The sequence below is a fragment of the Neodiprion fabricii genome, chromosome 6 (genome assembly GCF_021155785.1).
Source record: "Neodiprion fabricii isolate iyNeoFabr1 chromosome 6, iyNeoFabr1.1, whole genome shotgun sequence".
In the NCBI taxonomy this organism is placed as follows: Eukaryota; Metazoa; Arthropoda; class Insecta; order Hymenoptera; family Diprionidae; genus Neodiprion; species Neodiprion fabricii.
Window position 1 is genome coordinate 23,493,773 of NC_060244.1, and position 21,619 is coordinate 23,515,391.

General features: G+C 40.5%; 3 protein-coding genes across 7 annotated transcripts in view; 1 reads left to right on the forward strand and 2 right to left on the reverse strand.

The window, feature by feature from the left end:
* The window catches only part of LOC124185057 (hemicentin-2-like), a 304,368-nt gene extending 285,187 nt beyond the window's left edge, over nucleotides 1-19,181 (reverse strand). Inside the window, exon 1 of the mRNA XM_046575403.1 lies at nucleotides 19,022-19,181. The gene's annotated coding sequence lies outside the window, so the exon portion shown is untranslated. The remainder of the gene's footprint in view (nucleotides 1-19,021) is intronic.
* LOC124185041 (ankyrin repeat and death domain-containing protein 1A-like) lies at nucleotides 1,461-21,029 on the forward strand. 5 transcript variants are annotated; one of them, XM_046575346.1, is made up of 15 exons: nucleotides 1,461-1,579; nucleotides 8,499-8,794; nucleotides 9,310-10,131; nucleotides 11,378-11,481; nucleotides 11,574-11,672; nucleotides 12,643-12,741; nucleotides 14,600-14,806; nucleotides 16,589-16,786; nucleotides 16,988-17,086; nucleotides 17,254-17,352; nucleotides 17,479-17,577; nucleotides 18,006-18,101; nucleotides 18,200-18,434; nucleotides 18,712-18,852; nucleotides 19,781-21,029. In XM_046575346.1, exons 3-15 carry the CDS (start codon nucleotides 10,026-10,028, stop codon nucleotides 19,864-19,866), a joined length of 1,668 nt encoding a protein of 555 aa, XP_046431302.1. In that variant the 5' UTR covers nucleotides 1,461-1,579; nucleotides 8,499-8,794; nucleotides 9,310-10,025; the 3' UTR covers nucleotides 19,867-21,029. The 5 variants fall into 5 exon arrangements, with proteins under 5 accessions (XP_046431302.1, XP_046431305.1, XP_046431304.1 ...); XM_046575349.1 differs by having other exon boundaries at nucleotides 18,724-18,852; XM_046575348.1 differs by having other exon boundaries at nucleotides 8,499-8,759.
* LOC124185043 (heterogeneous nuclear ribonucleoprotein 27C-like) overlaps nucleotides 20,538-21,619 on the reverse strand; it is a 33,003-nt gene continuing 31,921 nt past the window's right edge. The window contains exon 9 of the mRNA XM_046575356.1: nucleotides 20,538-20,734. Within this exon, the coding sequence (XP_046431312.1) occupies nucleotides 20,688-20,734 (47 nt within the window). The 3' untranslated portion in view covers nucleotides 20,538-20,687. The remainder of the gene's footprint in view (nucleotides 20,735-21,619) is intronic.

The window sequence follows — 21,619 nt, forward strand, 5'->3', positions numbered from 1 at the left end:
CAAGTTGGAGTAAGAGTTCGAAACTCTGAAACCGTGACCGACAGAGTCAACCAAAGTTCCATAATTTGAGCTCATCGTGAGCATTCCTGGAATGATTTTTTTTCGACAGTGATAATCACTGTATGAAATCGATTAAACCCTGTAGGATTATCCGATTCATTGTCAGTTTGAGTAGGACAGATACAGGTACAGGTCGATCAGAATGATCGAAGGTATAGTTTCCATATCTCTTAAGAAACTGCTAGAACCTACGGAATTAAAAGTAAATAAATCCTCCTCGAAGTTTCAATGAACTACAGATTGAGTTTGCTCTCTTTCAACTGCACGGAGGAACTGTACTGAAACTTTACAGCAAGACCGAGGAGGAGCAGCGAGAGTTACGAACTTAAATCGATTGTTGTCTAATTTTCACCGAATAATTACCCGTCCTCGATCGATTATATATATCAACCTGAAGGCACGGTAAATTGCTGTTACAATAACCAACCGCAGCATCCCTTCTCTGATTTCAAAAAAGACGAAGAGTTTTTAATTCCACTGTTTAGACCGCATGTACGTTAAATTCCACAGAATATTTAACCCTTTGAGCCACACATCGGTGCTGAATCAAATTTTATAACAAGATAGTATTTTATGGTTTTTGAGGTCTACGATTACGAATCTGAGACGAAATTTCAAAAATTAAAGATGGAGAATCCAATATGGTTGACGAGAATTTCAAACTTGATCGCATCCAGTCAAAAAGTCTATGCAGGGGGTTTTCGGGTAGCTGATTGAATTTGCCATACAGAATTTTGAAAATCTCATTTCAGATTCGTAAACAACGATCCCATATGGTAATGAATTATTTCTTCAATTTGCACGATTTTCTTCAATCAATTTGTTTCTAACAATATTAATTTACATCGTGTCGCAATAATTACTTTCAAGGATTGAAAACCTATTAGTATACTATCAGAAGTAGTAAAAAAAATTACGAAGAATTGTGTTGAAAAGCTTTCTAAGCGTAAAAAATAATTGGATATAAAATAGGCGGTAAGAGTATTTACCACTACGACTCAAAGGATCAACACCGGCAGGTAGAAATGGCGAGGAGGCGTATAAAAACGGCGTAGCGTATAAAGCAAACCTGAACTAGATCACGGTAATACCTCCGTAATTACGTAGCATTCCCTCGACCCTTAGATCCGACACGAACGAATACGAATTGCCGTGGTCAGTGCTACGCCCAGAGGCAGAACGAACCGGAATGCAAAGGGTCGGCGGCCCCCGGGGTACGCCTTGCTTACGCGAATGTTGCGAATGTTACGAATGTCATGAATTATTATTAATACGGCCGAATGTTGCAAGGATTTCGCAGCGGGCGCTACCACCACGTGGCAGCAGCGCACGTATCGACCTCGGGGTTTGTCGGGGGTTCGCGGGGGTCGGCGTCCTCGGGTTGTGGCAGTCGCGCGCTACCCCGCGAACGATTCGCATCCCCGACGCCCGCCGCAAGCCTCTGAAAAGCTGCCTGTTTTCGAAAGCTCGTTTAACGCGGAGCGGTCAGTGAAGAACGGACTTTTTCGAGACGTTATAGGTAAGCGATAATCGTAATCACTTTCCAGTTACTTGTCACGGTCACTTTCGTACCGATAAAACGATCACGGACACCGGTTGCTTGTTGCGTTGAAAATCCAGAGCTTATGTTTTTGGTAGCGAAGAAAAGAAGAATCGTGATTTATATCGCACAACGCTGAGAAAAATTTCACTTGTCATAGTAACTAGAAAAATTCAGTGAAACAGGTATCGTTGAAAAAAACTGTTTCAATATGAATTTTGCGCTGTCGTCGATCCTTTTTTTTTTGGTAATTGCAACGCAAAATCAGTTTTTGAGGTTTACTGTATTTTATTTATTTATTTATTTATTTATTTATTAAATAAGGCTTTTTTTATTACTTAAATAAAGCTTTGACGTCGATTTATTGTTGCACAAGCGTTAAATTTTCGCAACAGTTGCAAGAAAATATACTAACAATGATCGTAATGAGAAAGAATAGTAACGGATACTAGACTTTCCGGTAACAGCTAGAAAACTGATTTTCACTTTCTACCTGGAACTATATCTTTCGATTGTGGTAAACAATGAAAATAGTTAAGGACTGAGCGGTAACCGGAACAAAAAAATTTCTCTCAGTAAACATATTGAAGTATACTGTTATTCATACTTTTATAATGGGTAAAATTTTAGGACAGATTTTTTTACCGCACGAATTATTCGTTTCTACATGTGCGACGGTATATTTAGAGAATTTCATTATCGCTGATTGAATATATTATTGTTGAATCAATTAAGGCAGACATGACTCTGCGAACGTATGGATCAATTATTTCAAACCGCGTTCAACGCGTGACGACTTTTCAATTTCAAGCCTTCAGCGTTCCAGTTTCATACACGCGAGATATTCCAATTTACGAGAAAATATTATTCACCGTTATATATATGTACATATATATATATATATATATATATATATATATATATATAACGTCAAATTTAATCAAAATTCCTGCTAAATTGTATAGGATGAAAAATGAGGCTTTCACATTAATAATATCAGTAATGAAAGAATTATTCCTGCGTGATCATGAGTCAGAAAAGAAATGAGCTCTCGACATCTTCAAAGGAGGGACTGGCTGCAAGCTTTAATCGCAAAATTCAACGTCAGGATTTGGGCAGTACCAGAGTGCCTCTGGAGAATACACACTATCCGCGATAAATCAAGACGATACATGAATTTCTAAAGTCAAAAGGGTCTGCTCGTGCCGTGGATCAACGTAATTATACAATAAGCCCGCAATTCAGACAGCATAGCATAACATCGACAAACAACCACAGAGTGATAAATTCTGTATCCAGAACAGACATAGAATATAGATTATCTCAGTGTGGGCTTGACAATTGTATATCAATGAAATTAAACGTGATCAATTCAGTAATGGAATTAAAGTTTCGTCCTCAATATTGCGCAAAAAGAGTAAATTGCACATAACTCTTTACTTTTTACTCTTTACTTTACTTTTAACGCAACCACGCGAGGTATTAGGTATCAGTTGGACAGTTTGAAATCATCGTGAAATGGCATAGTTATCTTATCTCGTCCTAGAGGCAACGCGGATGTACGGTACGAATGCGAATTGATATTCTGTCTCGTTCTGTTCATCGAAAGCCGACTGAAATGCCGAAATCAACGTAAATCGCTTAATAACGTCAAGACGACGGCAGTTTATGTCACGAGTAATTCGATTTTCACGGAGTGAAATTGATACCTGTCACGAGATAAAATGATTAAACGGATATTGGAGTGTGAGCGAGCGCTGCACCACGATGAATCGTGCATATCACTCATACGCCAAAGTCAGAAATCCATTTTGCGTGAAACCTCGTTTTCATTTCATTTCAACATTGCACAGAAGCATCAAAGCCTCGTGTATAAGCGTGTGTGTTCACATGCGGGAATACACGCTTTGGTGCACGCTGCAGTAGTAAAAATAAAAATATAGAAATGGAAAAATAGAGAAACGCGGCGAAGTCGCAGCATTGTACGTACGTATGTACGCCGGTATTTTTAGCCTCTACTCCGCTCGACGAGTACGCGACAAAACTCAGCATAAGTAAAGCTTAAGCCATGCATGAGGGTGGCACACGAAGCCTGGTGGCAAATCTGCCCATGCAACGACGTTAAGAAAGGTTAGGGTCAACAAAATTGGCAGAATTAGCCAGGACTGTCCGACACCAAATCACTCTTGTGTAATGAGATTGTCGCGCGCCGAGATAATCTTGCAATCTTCCGCGAGTATCCGTCACGCCATTTGTCACTTCACACCGTCTACTTGTACGAACTGCGTTAATTTAAGATTTAAATTTCTCTTTGCATCAACGTCCGGTTGATCGCGAACTCAACACGAGTATAAATAAATTCATGAATATCTGGACGTTGGCGTTTTATATTTTTCATGGTCTAGTGTTTCTTCGGCAAAAACTGGGGCATGAGAAATGCAGTTTTTATATATAAGTACGTTTGCGATGTGAGACCAAGCTGAAATAAAATAATAAACTACGCTCGAAATCACAATGCAAACTTATAATAAAAGGTGCAGTAGGTGTGAATCGTGTGAACATGAACGGCACGATCTCGTGACAATTTTTACACGCAAAAGCGGCAGCTCCTTACTAGACTGGAAGCAGAAATCGACTGTGTATTTGTAACACCGAAAGAATTCCAGTGGCGTTTCTCGATTCTGGCATTTGCACCCTCGCAGCGATGTGATTACAGCTGGATTAGTCCGCGACACGTTTTTTCCATAAATATCGAATCGCGGACAGGCTCGCTGAGCGAGGGGAAAAAAGTCAAAAGCTATAACATGACGTAGAAGTGCATACTAAAAATGAAAAGTAATGTAAGCTGAACAGCTGGTAGAGAAATGAACGAAAAGAAGAATCAGGCGTTTTACTGGCGCAAAGAAAGCCTTGCGAGATGACGCTTTAATCCTTCATGCCATCCATAAGACGGTTCGAATTTAAACGACTACCAGAGGTATAAGGAACCAAGACCATCGTGTTCGAAGCTACGATACCTTCTCGTTCGAGAGAATCCAACTATGAGAGTTTCTGCCTTCGAATCGGTGGACAGATTCACTGATTTATTTCGTTCAGACTTACCCTGGGGAAAAAAAAACTCGGAGAAAATGCCGCTTCACGGGCAGATAGCCTATGTAGAAGTCTACTATATATCGCCAAGGCGAAAACAAATTTTCGCGAAAATCTAGAAATACGGTAGAAAGAGGACGCGGTGCCCACGTCGAACGAGTTCGATCGATGTTTGATCCAAGCGAAACGAAGGCCAGCTTTTGAAGCACGGATAATTATATATTCACTACAATATACCTACAGCAGTGTTCGTGAAAATTGTTCGCGTGATTTTTGAAAGTTTGCAGACAGTCGTGTTCTCGTATGTCACAGATATGACATATCTGATATAGGTATCTTTAGTGACAGCATTGAACTTCGCAAGACCATTAAGAAATCAGTGCAATATTGGATACTCGCTTCTCTTCTACAGATGTCATTAAAAGTAGGACGAATAGAATAAAAACTATCTGAGTATAGATAGATAATTCATTCCTCCGTTCGATACGCGGTTCTTTGCGTCAGGGTATTTCTTTCGTTGATAAAGCTTCAGCCGACAGCTAAATACCCGGCTGTCAAGGTATGCGTTTAAAAGGTGAAAAACGTAATCTGCAGGCGACTGAGGAAACAAATACCAGAACCACAACAACGTTGCGATTTAATAAAAGGAAACTTTGCTTCAGACACCAGAGGTTGTTTCATGTGTGCATATCCCTGCGAAAACTCTATTTGAATTTCGATCGTATTTCCATGTAAAGAGAAGGTGCAGGGTATGAACCTACTGAGATGTAAAAATTCCGCCCATATTTTATCTTTTACTCCCAAAGATATTTCACCGTGGCCGCGTGGGTGCAGGTTTTATTAACCTTCTTCAACGTAGATGTCTACCCTTATTCCGCCCTGTCTCTGGAGAACTGGGAGAGTTTTTTTTTCTCCATCGTCGCGACTGCCAAACCAAACATCCGTTCTGGGTAACAGGCAACAGTGCCGTGGCTTTTGTTTTTACTGAAACAAGTTGGTTGTTGGACGGAAAATAAAACAAAGATAAACCAACTTGCCATTAAAACGCAACGAGTAAATCCCATCGAAATTTCAATGAGAGAAATAAGATTCTTTTGTGAATCTTCGTCCGACGTGTCTTATTACCTCGCACCGTAACCCGAGCAGAAAAGGGTTTCCGAATTAGTCCGAAACGACGTAAGGGAATCCGAGAATCAGAGCTCTCTAGCGTGTCTAATTAACGAGCAAGCGTGTCCAACGTCTCTGGTATGGCAAAAAAATTCTTTGTCCCGCACGCAAGTCGCTATATGTTGTAAATATAGTTACCATCGATAGCTCGGACGAGGTTCGTGTTCAAAGTAACGATCACTGCTGTTGTCAAAACACCCGATCTCAAACCATGAGCCATGCTGCGAACCCTGTGCGAATGATAAAATAAAAAGAAGCCGACTTGGTTGACTATTCTCGACGCGGCAGGGCTCTACAACTCCTAATTACTTTGAGTGATAAAAGTGCACGGCGTTGGTTAGACAAAGGATTCAAGTTTCGGGTTGAAAAAGTACGATACCTATTGCAAAGACACAAAGACGAAGTCAGGTCAGATCTTCCGTTTCCAAGAATTGAAAGCATGAGCGGAACCTTCGTCGCAATTCCCTTTACGGAGAGGAGCCTGGACGATTCTCGATGGAGTTTGCGTCGAGTATAGAATACTGATGCCGTAACGCAAATGGAATTGCTCGCAATATCACGAACGTGCACGCGGTTGTGGGCCGATATGCGATCCGACACAACTACCGACCCAAGCCAGCCGAAAACAACGGAGTTGGAAGTTCACCAGGCGTTTATATCGACCTCGAGCAGGTGTGGGACAAGCGACCCCGCCCTGGTGCTCGTTGGCGCAACACCGGACACCCCGACGGATGACTGGGTCGTCAATTCGATATGTCAGAGCCGCTTTTGAACTTGCCTCAAATACCAGGCATTGAGGACTTTACCCAATTAAATTATATCACGGTGATTTAGACCAACGACCCCGCTCATCGTACCGATCACCTACACTTCGTTGCTCTTAAAATATGCGGATACCCTTTTAGTCGATTCGTTTGTTCGTTTTTTCACCCATGATCGATGCTTGTTTTGTCGAATATGTGTAGCGTGTACAATATCATGAATGTTGTATAATTTATCAGGGCTCGAAGTCCAAAAGAATTTAACAGTTGTGCAGTGGTTCGTTTCACCGGTGATTTAAAGTAACGATCAAGTACAACGCAAGTTCAAATTTGGGTTATTTGGAGGCAAATATACTCTCTTCACCCCTTATCAAGGTACAAAAATAGAACTTCAGCAAGGACTTTTAGGAATCAGTGAACAACACCATAATTTCCCTTTTATAATATTTTCCGAGTGACAATTATTGATTAGATACTAACGTTCAGCCTCGCAACAGCTTCGGACATGCTGTAAATTCATGTATATGTATGTAGGTGCAATTATTGTCCTAGAATTTGCAGGAATATTCATGTAATAAATGTGTTTGGTTTTCATCACGAAGGATCGAATGTCGCCAGGTTTACATTTTCGTAAGAATTCGCGTGATATCTGCATATTCATCGTATTGAGGATAAGGAGAATACACAGTTGATGAGTACACTCGTGACTACAAACTGTGTATATACTTGATTCCAGTCCTCATTCGTTACAGGATCTGAGTTTCAATGCAAGAAAATTGATAAGTCGAGCAAATATTTTGATAATAACATAATTAAATATATACCTTAATTAAGTTCGGTGAACGGTATTTTTGGGAGTGGTTCACCCCTCGGTTCGATTGTTATTATTTTTCAAGTAAGGTAGATTATTAGCCCTAACCGCGAATTCGAATTATCGTCAAAATTAGAAAACAAACCGTAGTTATTGGATGAGCGTAGGGAATGAAAGTTTCTATGGAAATTGCAATCCGACAAGTTACCACCTAAGTATGCCGATAATCATTTTGCAGTTGACCATTAATTTTAACTCACAAAAAATTGTGCAAACATTGTTCGATAAATGTGAAGTTTTTTGAAATCTATACGACAAAAATTGTACTGTAATGAACTTTTTCAAAAACACCACTTTTTGACATTACTTTAAGTAATATCCTATCACACGTAAGACCTAACTTTTTGAAAATGGGTGAAAAGCACTTGATTTACGAAACTTTATCACGAGTTGGAATTTTAGACTAATCAATGAATTACAGTGTTTCACCGATGCGCGACGTGTCCCCCGAAAGAATAGTGATTATTTGACGTAAAAAAACGAGAAGCAAAAAAGTATAAATAACGAAGGGGCGTCGAAATTTTGTTAGTTAATTTTAAATCACGATTATGGCTTTAAAATGTTTGAATTTTTACGCGTATAAGCAGCCCAGGGTAGCATAATAACGACCCTGCGCAGCATCGCGGCTTCGTCCGTCGGATGTACATGGATATTAAATCCTTTTTTGGTAGGTCTTGTTAAACTGAGAACTATAACCACATGAAATTATCCGTCTAAAACATCTTCTCGCTATCAAGCAAGAGATACCAAACGGATACGACAATCTGGGACGAATCTTGAATAAAAAAAATCTCTAGTCCGAACACAATACCGTAGGGATTACGGGCAAACACTTATCATGCGTATAATATCCCACCGAACACGTTGCGCAAGCTTAATTTCAAGTTTCGGGCACCGCATGTATGTACCTACGTCTACGTTACTTGATCAGAACATGAGAGGAAAAAAATGTAGAGATACATACATAGGGTTGGTGATTACAGAGAGCTAAGAGAAAACATCTTTCTAGGATTATACAGTTACTCAAACTCATAAGACGGCGCACTGGAGCAAGGACGAAGAAACGGAAACGGGAAACAGCAGGACCTGTCGTTCCTTGTGATCCCCTTATAGTCAAAGTGCTGCATATTGATCCCGCTATTTCCGGAGAGAATTCGCAGTCAAGATCTCGGCCAGGTTGACGGACCGGTTATAGCGGGTTGTACTTACTGATTCTTTGTACGATACACGATTGCCGCATCGTCTGAGACATTGGACCGATACTGAAAGGGTATCTTGTCGTCACAGAATTCAGACAGTAGAGGAGTACGATAACACCTTAAATGATCCTACGTGACGGACGCACTGTAATACATCGAGAAAAATCATATGGTTCTTATATCTCAATCTAAATTAACGGATGATGCGGAGGAGAGAAATTGAATTAGGCACTTTGCGGAGTAAGATTATAGAAGTGAGATACCAGGGATAAAACTTTCACGCACTGATGTCCAAAATCGGCCTCAACCACGAAGAACGATTCTCGTTTTTTCCTAAATTGAAATTTGGCTATCTTAACCTTATACCACGCCACAGTGAAAACAACGTATCTGCTTGTATTGTTATTCCGCTAAAATCCAGTGTCAACTCTCGGTACGTGTATAATTTTCCAAGCCGAAGGGAGTTGAAAAGTTTTTTTTTGAAAGAGTAACGTTCGCCCCGTCACGCGCAATCACGTCAGATGCGAAAACTTCTTTTTCATTAGACGGATTTAATACCTCGAAACAATATATCCGAAAATATCTTTCCAAAGATTTACAGTATGTTTTTTATCCGTACAGGTCACCCCAAGTGCAATCTGCTAAGGTAAATGGAGTAATCTACGAGAGAGGTTACATCTGAGCACAGAAAGGACAAAACTCGGAGGAATACTGTTCCGAGGAAGCAGCAGATTGCTCGAGTGCTATTAGCGACGCAGTAGCTGTGAATTTACGTAGGAGGTTCACTGAAAAAACATCACCGAGTGGTAGATAATCGAATTTAAATCACACTTAGGGGCTGGAAATTCATTAGTAAAAGATGAAAAACACGTGAGGCACAAGATGAAGGAAAGCTGAGAGTAACTAGCTGCTGTAGGTCGGAAAAGATTCCTTTTCATATTTAAAGAGGGTGAAGAATAACGGAACTGAAAAAGACATGGTATATTAAAGTGCACAATCTGACAAGGATGAAAAGCAAATTGAAAATTGCATAAAATATCGTCTACGGTTTACATTGTCCAGGATAAGTAGAAAACAGGAAATGAGAGTGTAATATTTATAGCAGAGCAAAGGATGCCACCGGTAATCAATTTTTCTTCCGAAAGATAGTGGAATATCTTTGAAATTCTTCATTTCAACATTTCTCCGATTTCCATATGTATTATACTACGAAAATGGGTTATAAACGATTCAATTCCGTTATCGGATTTCGATTATCGTGCATATTTCATCTATATCTACGTATGCCGAAAGCCTACCTCTGATTAAAGGAAATGTAGTTACGAAAAAGCTTCATAATGACGGACAACGAAGACCTGAAAATGACAAAATCTAAAATCCCGCCTCCTCTCAACCTGTCGGAAGCGTTGGAAGACGAGGTGCTGAATCAAAAGACTGCTAGAAGTAAGTCAACCATTCCAAATATCACTAAATAACTGCCAATTGATTTAATTATGGAAGTAGATATCTCAGAGGCAGCGGAATAATCAGGTATTAATTATTTCTCAAACGAAAAATCACATCGTCATTCTTCGAATATGAATGGAAGACGAAAAAAAAATCACTCCACATTATAGAATTATCAAATTCGATTATTTGCTTTAACCGTCATCACTGGTATCCGAGTCTTTGAATTGGTGTGATTTTCGACGTTCATTACGGAGCGAGTTGACCGCATTCCAAACATAAAACGGCTGGTTCTTTAATTTCTGACAATTAGACAAAAGGGGAGTGCCGAGGACTGAGCCAGAAGAAGTAGATAGTTATTAGTATAACACTCGGATAAAAAATTGAAAGAAATATTGCGACGAACAATAATTATAATAACTTTGATTGCGACAATTATAATCTGCAAAACCCCTTCGCCTGTCATTAGTCGCTCACTTGTATCATACCACTAATCTCGGAAGGATAAAAAGCTTCAAACAACCCCTATAAAAAAGAAACTTGCGCGACGCGGTGCGTTGAATCTCAGCAGATTTAGTCAATTGTCCGAGGGATGCTCTGCTGGAGCTTAAGCTCTAAAGCACACAACACGAGTCGGGAAATTAAAGGTGTCGCGTAACGGCGGTAAACGCGGTGTGAAAAAAAAAAAAAAACACGGAGAAACCGGGCAGAAAAAACAAATTATACCGTAGAATCATTTGTCGCTGTAGCCATGCTGAGCTCGGAATAAAAACTACACTCGTTGTTAAAAGTCCACGTGCCTCTGTTATTATTATTATTTTTCTAACGAAAGATAAACCGAAACATTACCAAATCTGCGGTTACATACAGTGTTATTTTAGAAAAATTGAAGACAAGTCGCAGCTACGGAGAATAATGTAAAAATGTGTAAAAATTCAGCGATTACCTCCTGTTCAAATACTGTAGTTACATCATTCTCGCTTATACCCTCGACTCTCTGAGATAATGCAACGTTTATTATATCAGAATTAGACGTAATGGCGTACAACATAGACCTGATCGCAGGTCCTCATTCAACTTTCCTCGCTTAAACACCCGATATATGCGATGTAGGTTAACCGAAATCCAGGTCTTATCCGTTTCTGATCGTCGCGTGTCAGGAAAGGTTTTCACCCCAGATAGATAACTTTCTTTTTATAAATGCGGAGGTGAAAATAACTCACGGTCGAGCAATGAATTTCAGTACTTAAGAACGACCTGCTTCTACACGAAGCTGTGATAAAGAACGAAACCGACAGCGTTCGAAAGGTGCTCAAAGAAACTGTTGACGTAGATTCGAGAAACAACGTGAGTATCACGATCCGCAAATTTATTGACTCACTAGGTGATCCAACGGTGTGATTGATCACTTGTACACGCGTGATATTTTTATTTCACAGTATGGACGGGCACCAATTCACTGGGCTGCGTCGAAAGGGAACACAGAGATCATTGAGATGCTGATACAGGCGAAATGCGACATCGAAGCGAGAGACAAGGTAGGCTTACTAAATCAAGAGGGTAATCAAATCTGTAACACTTCCTTAGAAATAAATGAAATTCTACTTTAATCAGACGCCGCGGAAACGACTCTGCGTTAAGTCGAGTCGACCCGGTTTAGTAAACGAAAGAATCTAGCGATGTTCCTGGGTGCTTGAAATATCGAAAGGTATTCACCCCTGAAAGAAATGCCTTTTCCCTTTTCCAGTTGAACCTTGAGGTCAAGTGTTGGGAGTATATACGGGTTACACGGGACACGTGTGGATACGAATTTCTTTTTTACCCTGAAGAGAAGTTAAACTTTATCCAATTTCTTTGGCGCGTAGCGAGGCGACGCCTCCTCGAGGCGTGACGATATTTTACGTTTTCATTGCGTACCTCAAGTCCGTACATTGTGTGTTCCGAAAATATCATATGTTTACGACCTAATATACCGTTGTGCAGGTAGAAATTAAGCGCCTGATTTATACCTGTAATGATTTTAGCTCTCCTTATTCTCCATATATTGTCTTTGGAAATTGGTTATTTATCTATTTGTGGATACGGTGTGACTATGCGCTAGATTTTCATTAATGAAATTACGCAGGACGCGAAAACTATCTTCCACTTGTTTCCTGCTCGCGGAAATGGCATCCACGAAAATTAACGAAGACCACGAAAGAAAGACTTTTTTCATTTATCTGTATAAAACAGGAGGCTGTACGAATGCGGAACTCGTTAGAGTGAAATCAGGGCAAACGATCCGTTTCAGGCATTTACCTTTTCCGTTCTTCCATTTAAACATCGAGCTACATGTGAAAAATATTCGAGCCACACTCACCCAATCAACAATTCCGATCAATAACTAGATTCGGCAATTTTCACGGCATTCCATAAAAAAAATTCTCGACAAGACGTTAAGCACCAAGTTACACAAATGACGTCTCAAAACAATCACGTTTGCTAGATAAATCTCGTTTTCTATTTCAGTTTGGTATGCGGCCATTGCACATGGCGGCTTGGCACGGCCACCAGGAAGCAGTAAAAATGTTAATCAATGCCGGCGCGAATGTAACAGCAGTTAACAAGGTAGGAGGAATTACGAAAAATATCAAATATCACCTAAGCCGGTTGGAATTGAAAGCTTCGGTGGTGATTTCAGCCCATTTCATGCTTCGAAACGGGCAATGGAACAATAAATTAACAATACGCAATAGACATCAGCAAATACTAAATAATAATAAATCCCATCACTGTCGGTTTCCCTAAATTAATAAATTATGAAGGATAAGCTTTAATCTTGAATCCCTTCGACGAGCACTTTGCAGATATAAATTTCGCACGATCTCAACCGCTACGACAGTAACGAACCGACTGCGACGAGCAAATGTCTCATTGTCAGTGGCAAGTCGACGTAACACGAGTGACGAGACGGACAGATATTTAATTTGGAGAAACCGACGTAATAAGATGCCAGTCGCTTTTTCTACTCCCCTTTATCCGAGCTGTTCTCTTGGACTGCCTGCACGATGCCCGAAGATTGCGTTCAAGCATAGCGAAGACAGCAAAGAAAAGTCATCGGTTGGACGAGACATTTTTTTGAGAGAGCCACCGTAGCCTGTAGGTTTAATTTACGACTTTCTAACTGTACTTGACTCAAAAAAACTGGATATTCAGTTCGGTACCAACTTGGTCTCTACGTCATTCACCTGTTTTCAACGCGATTCTGTCGTTAGTAGATTTATCGTAACTTCCAATCGATATAACGTATAAGATACCGCAATGAAGGGTAGGTAGATGTATATTAAATGTACAGGTATACTGGCAATGCGTTAGAAATGTGGAGAATTTTAATGAGGTACCTTAATTTACAGCCCCGATTCGGAAGCTCGTTGATTGTAATGGATTGTTCCACCACAATTCTGCAGCGGTATCAAGGGTTAAATATAATAACTCAAGTTCGCGGTTTTATACGCAACTAATTATCAAATTTGTTTTGTCGACACAGCTCGGTAGTTCGTTCAGACCACCCTTTCATTCGACCGTCCGCCGCCCGTGTATTCCCGATAATTGCGGTGATCAACATTTTCCGCAGAGACTAAAGAAAAGTATAAAACCCCAGTGAACGGGTGGTCCGTTTGTTTTCTCGACTTCACCCCTCGCGACTGTTTCTTCGCACTCGGTATTCTTCAGCTCCATACGGAGAGCTGACCCAGATTGCCCAAAGGATGTGGAAACAGGCTACAAGCGGTTAACCGTTTTTGAACCTCGGTGCTGCAGCTGGTCACCACGCCGCAGCACAGCACAGCTTCCGGAAAATCGATTTCCTGACTATAAATTTGCCTACGATTCCGTACATTCCCTTTATCGGAAAATCTATAATAATAGTACAGAATTGAGGGCGGTGCGGAAGATGATCCGAAACTAGGAGGACACGAGGTACGGGAAAGTTATCCGAGTATAACATTGTCCGCGTGGTCTACTCGTTTCTTATTTACCTCAGGTCTCCGGTTCGTTTCGCTCCGTGCAGCCATTGTTACTTTTTTAACGATCTCCTGAGGGGTAAGACGGGAACGAGTCCAGAATGAATTCTTTGATAAACGACAAGTCGGACGGTGATTTTTCTTTCATCATTTATTCCTAAGGTAGAAAGGTCATTTTTTACCTCCGACGATCAGTCTATAGACAAAGAGCGCGGTTATTATAAGATCGTTTTCAATATTGCAGAGAATTAATCGTTCACAAACACGTTCGCCGTGTATACCGCCATAAATTGTACGTTGAACTTGGCGAACGAGATGAATTGCCGTTACGCGATATCCGTCAACCTTGTCAATTTCCAAGTCCCTGAGTGCTCGTCAATTGTTCCTTCCCTCGTCCCTCGAATCAAAGTAACCGGGTAGTCGTATATCACTGCAGGGTGATAAACACGTTTGCCTCTTTAAAGAAACACTACACCCTGCTGATGTGCGGCGCACGAGGCAACAGCGTGGGTGTCGTCGAGTACCTCGCCGAGGCTGTCGAATCGCTGAACGGAGAAGCAACCGACTGCACAGGAGCCACAGCCCTTCATCATGCGGCCCTCGCTGGAAATCCAGCAGTCATCACAGCCCTGGCCAATGTTCCGGGTGTCAAGTTGTCCGCGACAGACAAGGCATGTATCCCCGTTTACGTCTATATTCGATCACGGGATGAATGCCACCCTCGAAACCGACGATCGCAAACGGGAAATTGAATCCGCATCTTTCACCGCGCGATATTGATGGCTAGTTTTTTTCCTCTACACATATTATTCTCCTCAAACATTGCACGGAGAGTTTAGGGATAAGTTAGGAAGACGCGAGGTATTTTCAGATAGAGGTCAAAACGGTTTTCCGTGTACTTTATTCTTTTTTTTCGACTTTTCTACTCGAGAGTAAAAATAAATTGCAAGGTGTTGAAGTATAAAGCGCAAAATTCAAGCCGAGCCCTCGTTCCAAATATTTGCCTATATTCTTATGCCCATTTTAATTTAAACCAACAGACAGTGTAAATGTTTCCTCGAGTGTCTATAAATTCAGATACTCGAGGCAGAAATAAAGCTCGGGAAATGTAGCATTTATCAGACCGAATAAAGTTTACGTTACAATTTGTCGATTCCCGTAGAATTAACGACAGGAATAAAAGAGTCCAAATTAATTAAGATCTTTCTTCGCGTAATCTACTCCGCAATTGTTGGCGAAGGAAAAGCTAAAACTTTAAAAACGCCGCATCTTTGTGAAGAAACACAGTCCAACCTTGCTCTTTAAGAGTCCGAGTATCTACTGCTACTGTTACAGAGAGCTCCGAGTCGTACCCGACTAGTTTCTCGCTTTATTCTTTTAACGGTGTAGAACTCTTTGAACCTTACGTAACTCGAGGAAAGTAAAAACATCAGAGAAGAATACTGTATTGAATATTCCAAGGAGCGACGATATCGACGTCGATAACGCGGCGCCATTCGCAAAGTATGCATCAATACAAGGTTTGTGAGAAAAAAATTACCGGACCGATTTTCAGAGGTATTGAATTTTTTTTCAATTAGTTTTTAAACACTATATGTATTTCAGGCTATTAATTAAATACCGGACGTGGGTCGAATTAATTTTCGCGAGCTGTCCGCGAATCTCTGATGTAATAAGTGTACCTTTTGATATGTGGTTCTATTAAACTGGCAAAGTTTTTTGAAAACTTTTCTAATTTTCTGCAGAAATTCGTAATACGATCCAGACTCGTAGCGAGAGCCGACGGCACTGCGAGGCAGGCAACAATGTGGAATGAAGCACATTGCGAGTCTGATATTTAACCCCAGGCAATACACAGACGCGATCATAGCAACTTTGCATACAACGATATCAAGCTTCACTGCGTATAACTTGGACTAAAATAACGCGTCGGCGAAGCTTTTGATCTCGGATGAAAGCTCGTATACTGCGCCAACGCGCCTCCGCGAAACTTCTAATCATCTACAGTATCCTATTCAGAATTCGATTAACTTTCCGACGAAATTAACTAGTAACAAAGGCAGAAACCGGTGATGAGAAAGAGAATGGCTCGTCCGTCGCGACACGTGTGGACCCTCGTAAAACGAATAACACCGTTATACTTGAGAGAAAGTTGTCGAAACTTTGAACATTGGATAGCTTAACGTCCCATTGACCAGTAAAATAAGAGGAAAAGTTCTCTCCAATATCAGTTCCCCTGTGTTTTTCTTTATTTTCCACGAGCAAAATCGACTGTGCTAAGAGCTTCCAAAATATAGTACGTAAAGTAAACGCGATCAAACTTAATGCTTGAACCTTTGATTTGTCGATCTCCCGCGACTGAGGACGGAGCACAACGTCGTCTCAGAATTTATCCTCCGACCGACGTCAAAAATGATAAGAAAGACACGAAATTGAAGCGAAAAATTTTTCAGAAAGGTCAGACGGCGATGCACTGCGCTTGTGCGGAGGGTCACCTCGAGGCGGTCGAGGTTTTTATCGGCCTCGGGGCAAACCTGGACGCAAAGGACAACGAGGGCAATACCCCTCTGCACGTAGCGACCCTTACCAGGCACACGAGTATCGCCCAACTACTTCTGCGTATGGGCGCAAGTACGGAGCTTCGGGACGAGGTAATTTTCCTCGTTCCACACACGGTAATGTCGCATAGAAGGTTGCCGCGTGCCTTGGGTGATATTCCTCGTTGGTGTCGGGAGGGTGAAACGGGGAGAGCAGTTGGATGTTAGCGTGTAACGAAGCTCATTATTCGCAACCCATTTCGCTAGTTAAATACCATTTACGTCATTAACGTGATACCTTTTTTTACTTGTCAGTCAGGAATGACCGCCCTGCACGTCGCGGCGAGTCAGGGATGCAAGGGAATTCTCGAGGCCATTGTTCAGCAGGGTGTTGCGCTTGACAAGCAGTGCAAGGTACGTTGGACGTCATTCTCATGGATGTTTATGGTCAAGGAAGCTCTTTGGTACTACTCGTATTTGATTAAAGCGACAGGACAGAGAGATTTTCGCGTCGAATCGACTCGAATTGCCTACCGGTTTATCTCAATTCTGCATTCGTCTGATCACTGTTCAAATTATAGAACGGAAATACTCCCCTGCACATGGCTTGTGAGAACAACGAAGTTGACACGGTCGAAATACTAATCAACAAAGGAGCAGACTTGAACTGCCTCAACTCTGTAAGTTCTTTTCGCGTTTTTCTCATCATACTGAAAACAATAAATACTTAGATAATTTTGTCCAGATCTAAGTTATAAGAAAAAATTTGCACAATATTTTTTTTTTTTGACCCATTTTACTCGCAGAGACTGCAGTCGCCGATTCACATTGCCGCGGAAATGGGACACACCGATATCTGCAAACTGTTATTAGCAGCTGGAGCTAATATCGAACAACGCGAACAGGTAAGCTTCTACCCTGTTACCTGAGCCGTAAAATTGCTAAGCGACAATGTCGACTAAAGCGTAAATTCGCAAAAACGAATAACCGCGGGCCATTTCATTTTTTGCGGCATATAAACAAGAATTTAAAATTATCATGACAAAGATTTTCCGCTAATATTTTTCATTCATTTTCCTAATTTTATTTTTAATAATAATATCCAGTTGAAATGTTTTAGCTGCGCACCTGTCACACGCCTGTATTGAAAAAGTTCAAAGAGTAGCTCTTGGTCCTTTTTTTCTTTTTTTTTGTAATTCAACGAACCAACAATGTTTACGTAAAGATCCCACCCTAAATCGATTTTGCACCCGGAGTGATTCCCTTGTAAGAATACCGGCTGTGTAAACAGCAGCGATCAATTTTGAGGGAATTTCCGCCCTCTTTTTTTCAGGGAGGTAAAACGCCCCTATACATCGCGGCACGAGGCAGTTTTACAGCGATCGTGGACATGATAATTAGAACTGCTAGATTAGATTATCCGACCCCGGTGAGTTCTCGAATATACATAAAGTTTGTAATCAAGTTGCAAGTTTACTTAGGGAATTCTATACGAGCACCGTACCTATACATACGCCTACGACTTAGGAGGATTCCAATTCCGACAAGGAAGTTCGCGAGTTAACCCCGGCGAGAAGACGCTGGCGAGAAGAATCCCGAGGCGGAAGTGTATCAAGTGCGAGCGCCAATCTCCCTGAAAGACTCAGGTCCATTCTGTGGCGATTAGCGTACAAACAACTCGCGCCGCCTGATTGGAAGAAGCTCGCGTTGCACTGGGCTTTCACTCACGAACAAATCAGAGCCATCGAACATCAGTACACAGGTAACTCCCTAGGATTACGAAAACTCGACGCGTGCGTAAACTTGCGATTGCGAAACTCAGAAAAATGCTCAAATCGGCCGAGCCGTGAATCTTACGGCGTACGATGATACACGTGCTCGATATCGGAATTCCGGGGATATTTCGAGGTGAATGAAGAGGAATGAGGAATCGAGATTTTGCTACGAACGTTGAAGAATTTTGCAAACTTTTTCCTCTTCATTGATTACCCTGCATCACTCACGGTCTCGGGACAGCGTTACGAAACGATTTACCCTAGAATCGATCGCAGGTCCGTCGAGCTTCAAGGAACACGGCTTTCGGATGTTGTTGATATGGGCGTCAGGTTTGCATCCTGAAGTAAACCTCGTCAAGGAATTATACGAAGCTTTATCAGCCATCGATAAAAAATCTATCGCCGGTAAGTAGCGAACAATTTTCGACAAAGAAAAGTTCAAGTTAAACGCTCGACAACAGCGGGTCACAAACACAACGACAACTACTATTATTTGCTACTATTGGCTCGACGAAATATAAAATCCGTTGACCTTCGCCGCGGTGTAAATAAGAAATGTTTATTTCATTCTTACCTTGCACACCCAAACACGATCGCTCTACTCGATGCTCCGAAATCAAAACAATTCACGAACCACTCGATTTCACGTTAGCAATAGTAATTCACTTCACTGCGTAGCACCGCGCGCGACGAGAGCACAAAACCGACTGACACAACTGGCAATACATAGTTTCGTATTACTGATAGCGCTCAAGTTTTCGCGTTTGCCGATGTAACGTACAACCGGTGTGGAATCATGCTATAAACACTTACAATGAGACGTGGCGACGCGTTTAGGATACACTAACGTTGCATTTTGATTCGCTCTGTGTGTCAAGTTGACAAATATTCATAGTCGAATGAAACTATCGAGTCATTGAAATGCAATTATTCTATTCGTTTCTTTGTAACTGTCATAATTCGTTGTAACGATCAATTATAATCGAATTACAGAAACGTAATTGGATTTAAAGTTATTTGTTTAAAATAACATACATTATTCTGAACATGTGACTTATCAAAAAACCTGACATTTATCCGAAAAAATCGGTAGGTCGTTATGTGCAGATTATACGGTGAAAATATACAGTATCGTCACTGCAAACGAAACACCGTTTTAAAATATTTCAACTATTTGTATTATCTCAAAACAGAGAATGAGAATTTGTTTGCGTTGTTGTTTGTTTCCGATCTGTGAAGTTATTTTTTTTTTTAATGCTAAAAATACAATTTTAATGTTCTGTCACGTGTCAGTATACCTCATAGAGCTAATTTTTTTTTTCAAATTTCTTAGATGCGATGCGTAAGAGACTGGATAAGGAAAGCGAGAGCAAGTCTAAATCGAACAAACGTCGCTGTCACAAGTGTACAATAACATGAGCTCGCCTACTTCGGAACATCGAGGGGTTAAAATATTGCCATTGCGTAGTTACATCAAGCGTGATTTTCTGAAAAGATAATCGTTGTCAACGATAAAGCCCCGCTTGATAAATTAATGAAATGAAATCAGATTGAGAGGGATTAACCCGCTTTCGGCTGTTTTAAAAATTATACATCGCAGCTGGTACTCAGCATTGAATGAGGAAAACACGAAGCGAGCTTTGGTCAAATTTCGTTATTCGTGCTTTCTCGTTGTGCTCACAATCGGTAGAATAAAGTTGGAAGATATCGTGTGGCTTCCAATCCGTGAGACCTCTTCTAATACAACATACAGCTGTGTGCAGGTAACCGTGTACTCGTGAGAAAAATTCATCTTTCACACATCATCTGCTTTAGCGTGTCGAAGACGTCTTTGCCATTTAGGTCAAGCAAGACAAATCTTAATGCATAGCACTGATAAATGAAATATTGACGAAACGTTAAAAGAGAGATAGATTTTCTGCTCCAATAATTAAGTTGCTGATCCTAAAGATGCGTGATTTACATTTGATTATTCAAACCCATAGATAGTAATTAGGATTTAGGATAGTAACCATTAATCAGATACCAAATAGGTGGACAAAGCCAAGCCGTACAAGATGAACCCAAGACAATCTCCCTAAATCAAAGAGTTACCGGACGAATTGATATAATATACATACATACATCTATATATATCTATAAGCTGTAGTGCAATGTCTATATGTATAGAAATATATGAGGCTCGTTTGCAACGAGTGCCTTTCCATTAATTTTTTGCATAAGCTTTTGTAACGTCCAAATCAGTCTGTGTACCTTCCTTCGTCAAGCACACCGTATCCGGCCATCTCTATAATCATCAATATTATACATTATATACATATATGTATATGTCAAGTGCATAGATAAGCCAATGATTAATATAATATAAATTCTAATGAACTTCGCGAGTAATCTGAAGTATAGAAATCTATCCAAGTCTACCGTACAAAATATACATTATACAATGACAATGAATTTATACATATTATATATGATATACTATACTTTCGCGATCACTCTATATAATAGCTCAGTAAACTATATCGATTTATAAATGTACATATCTTTTATTGATGTAAAAATAAATTCTCATCATTTTATCGTAGCCTTACTGAACCTCTTTTCAATCCACAGCTCATGCACTCGTGAAAATGATTATGTACGTATCGAAACTAGAACACCTTTAATGATTGCATCCATGCTGCAAAAGGTATTCCGATCGCGAAGTCACGATGCCGCAAAACTCGTTGAATTCGACGGATAATTTCAAGATTCAAGATAGAGAAAGAAAGAAGAGATATCGAATTACAGCAATTTGCGTCGGCTAAGATCACAAGTTGAATAGAAATCAGAGCTCGAAATTAATTCGACAAAGAACATGTGTCCGAAAAAATGACTACTTTTGTCAATTTCTATTAAAATTTGAGTATTCTTCCATCGTGGAGATTCTCTTAAACTTAAGCGCTAATAATTTAATTAATTTCCTTCTTTATCGAATTATATTATAACAAAATAATTACGATAACAATCATTATATATAAGGTATTATTCGATTAAAGCAGTAATTGCGAGGCGCGACACGCGAGTTAAGTGCTATACCTATACTTCGATTCCATAACAGTGTAAACACATTTCACTCACAATTAGCGCGAAAAGAGAAGAAATTGAACGTTTCTTTTTGTTTCATTTCAAT

What these genes read in the sequence shown, in the direction of transcription:
- LOC124185041 (XM_046575346.1), top strand. Translation starts at nt 10,026, where the DNA reads ATGACGGACAACGAAGACCTGAAAATGACAAAATCTAAAATCCCGCCT. An exon ending in GAATCAAAAGACTGCTAGAA is followed by an intron (nt 10,132 to 11,377) that starts GTAAGTCAACCA and finishes AATGAATTTCAG; the next exon opens with TACTTAAGAACGACCTGCTT. An exon ending in ATATCGAACAACGCGAACAG is followed by an intron (nt 17,578 to 18,005) that starts GTAAGCTTCTAC and finishes TCTTTTTTTCAG; the next exon opens with GGAGGTAAAACGCCCCTATA.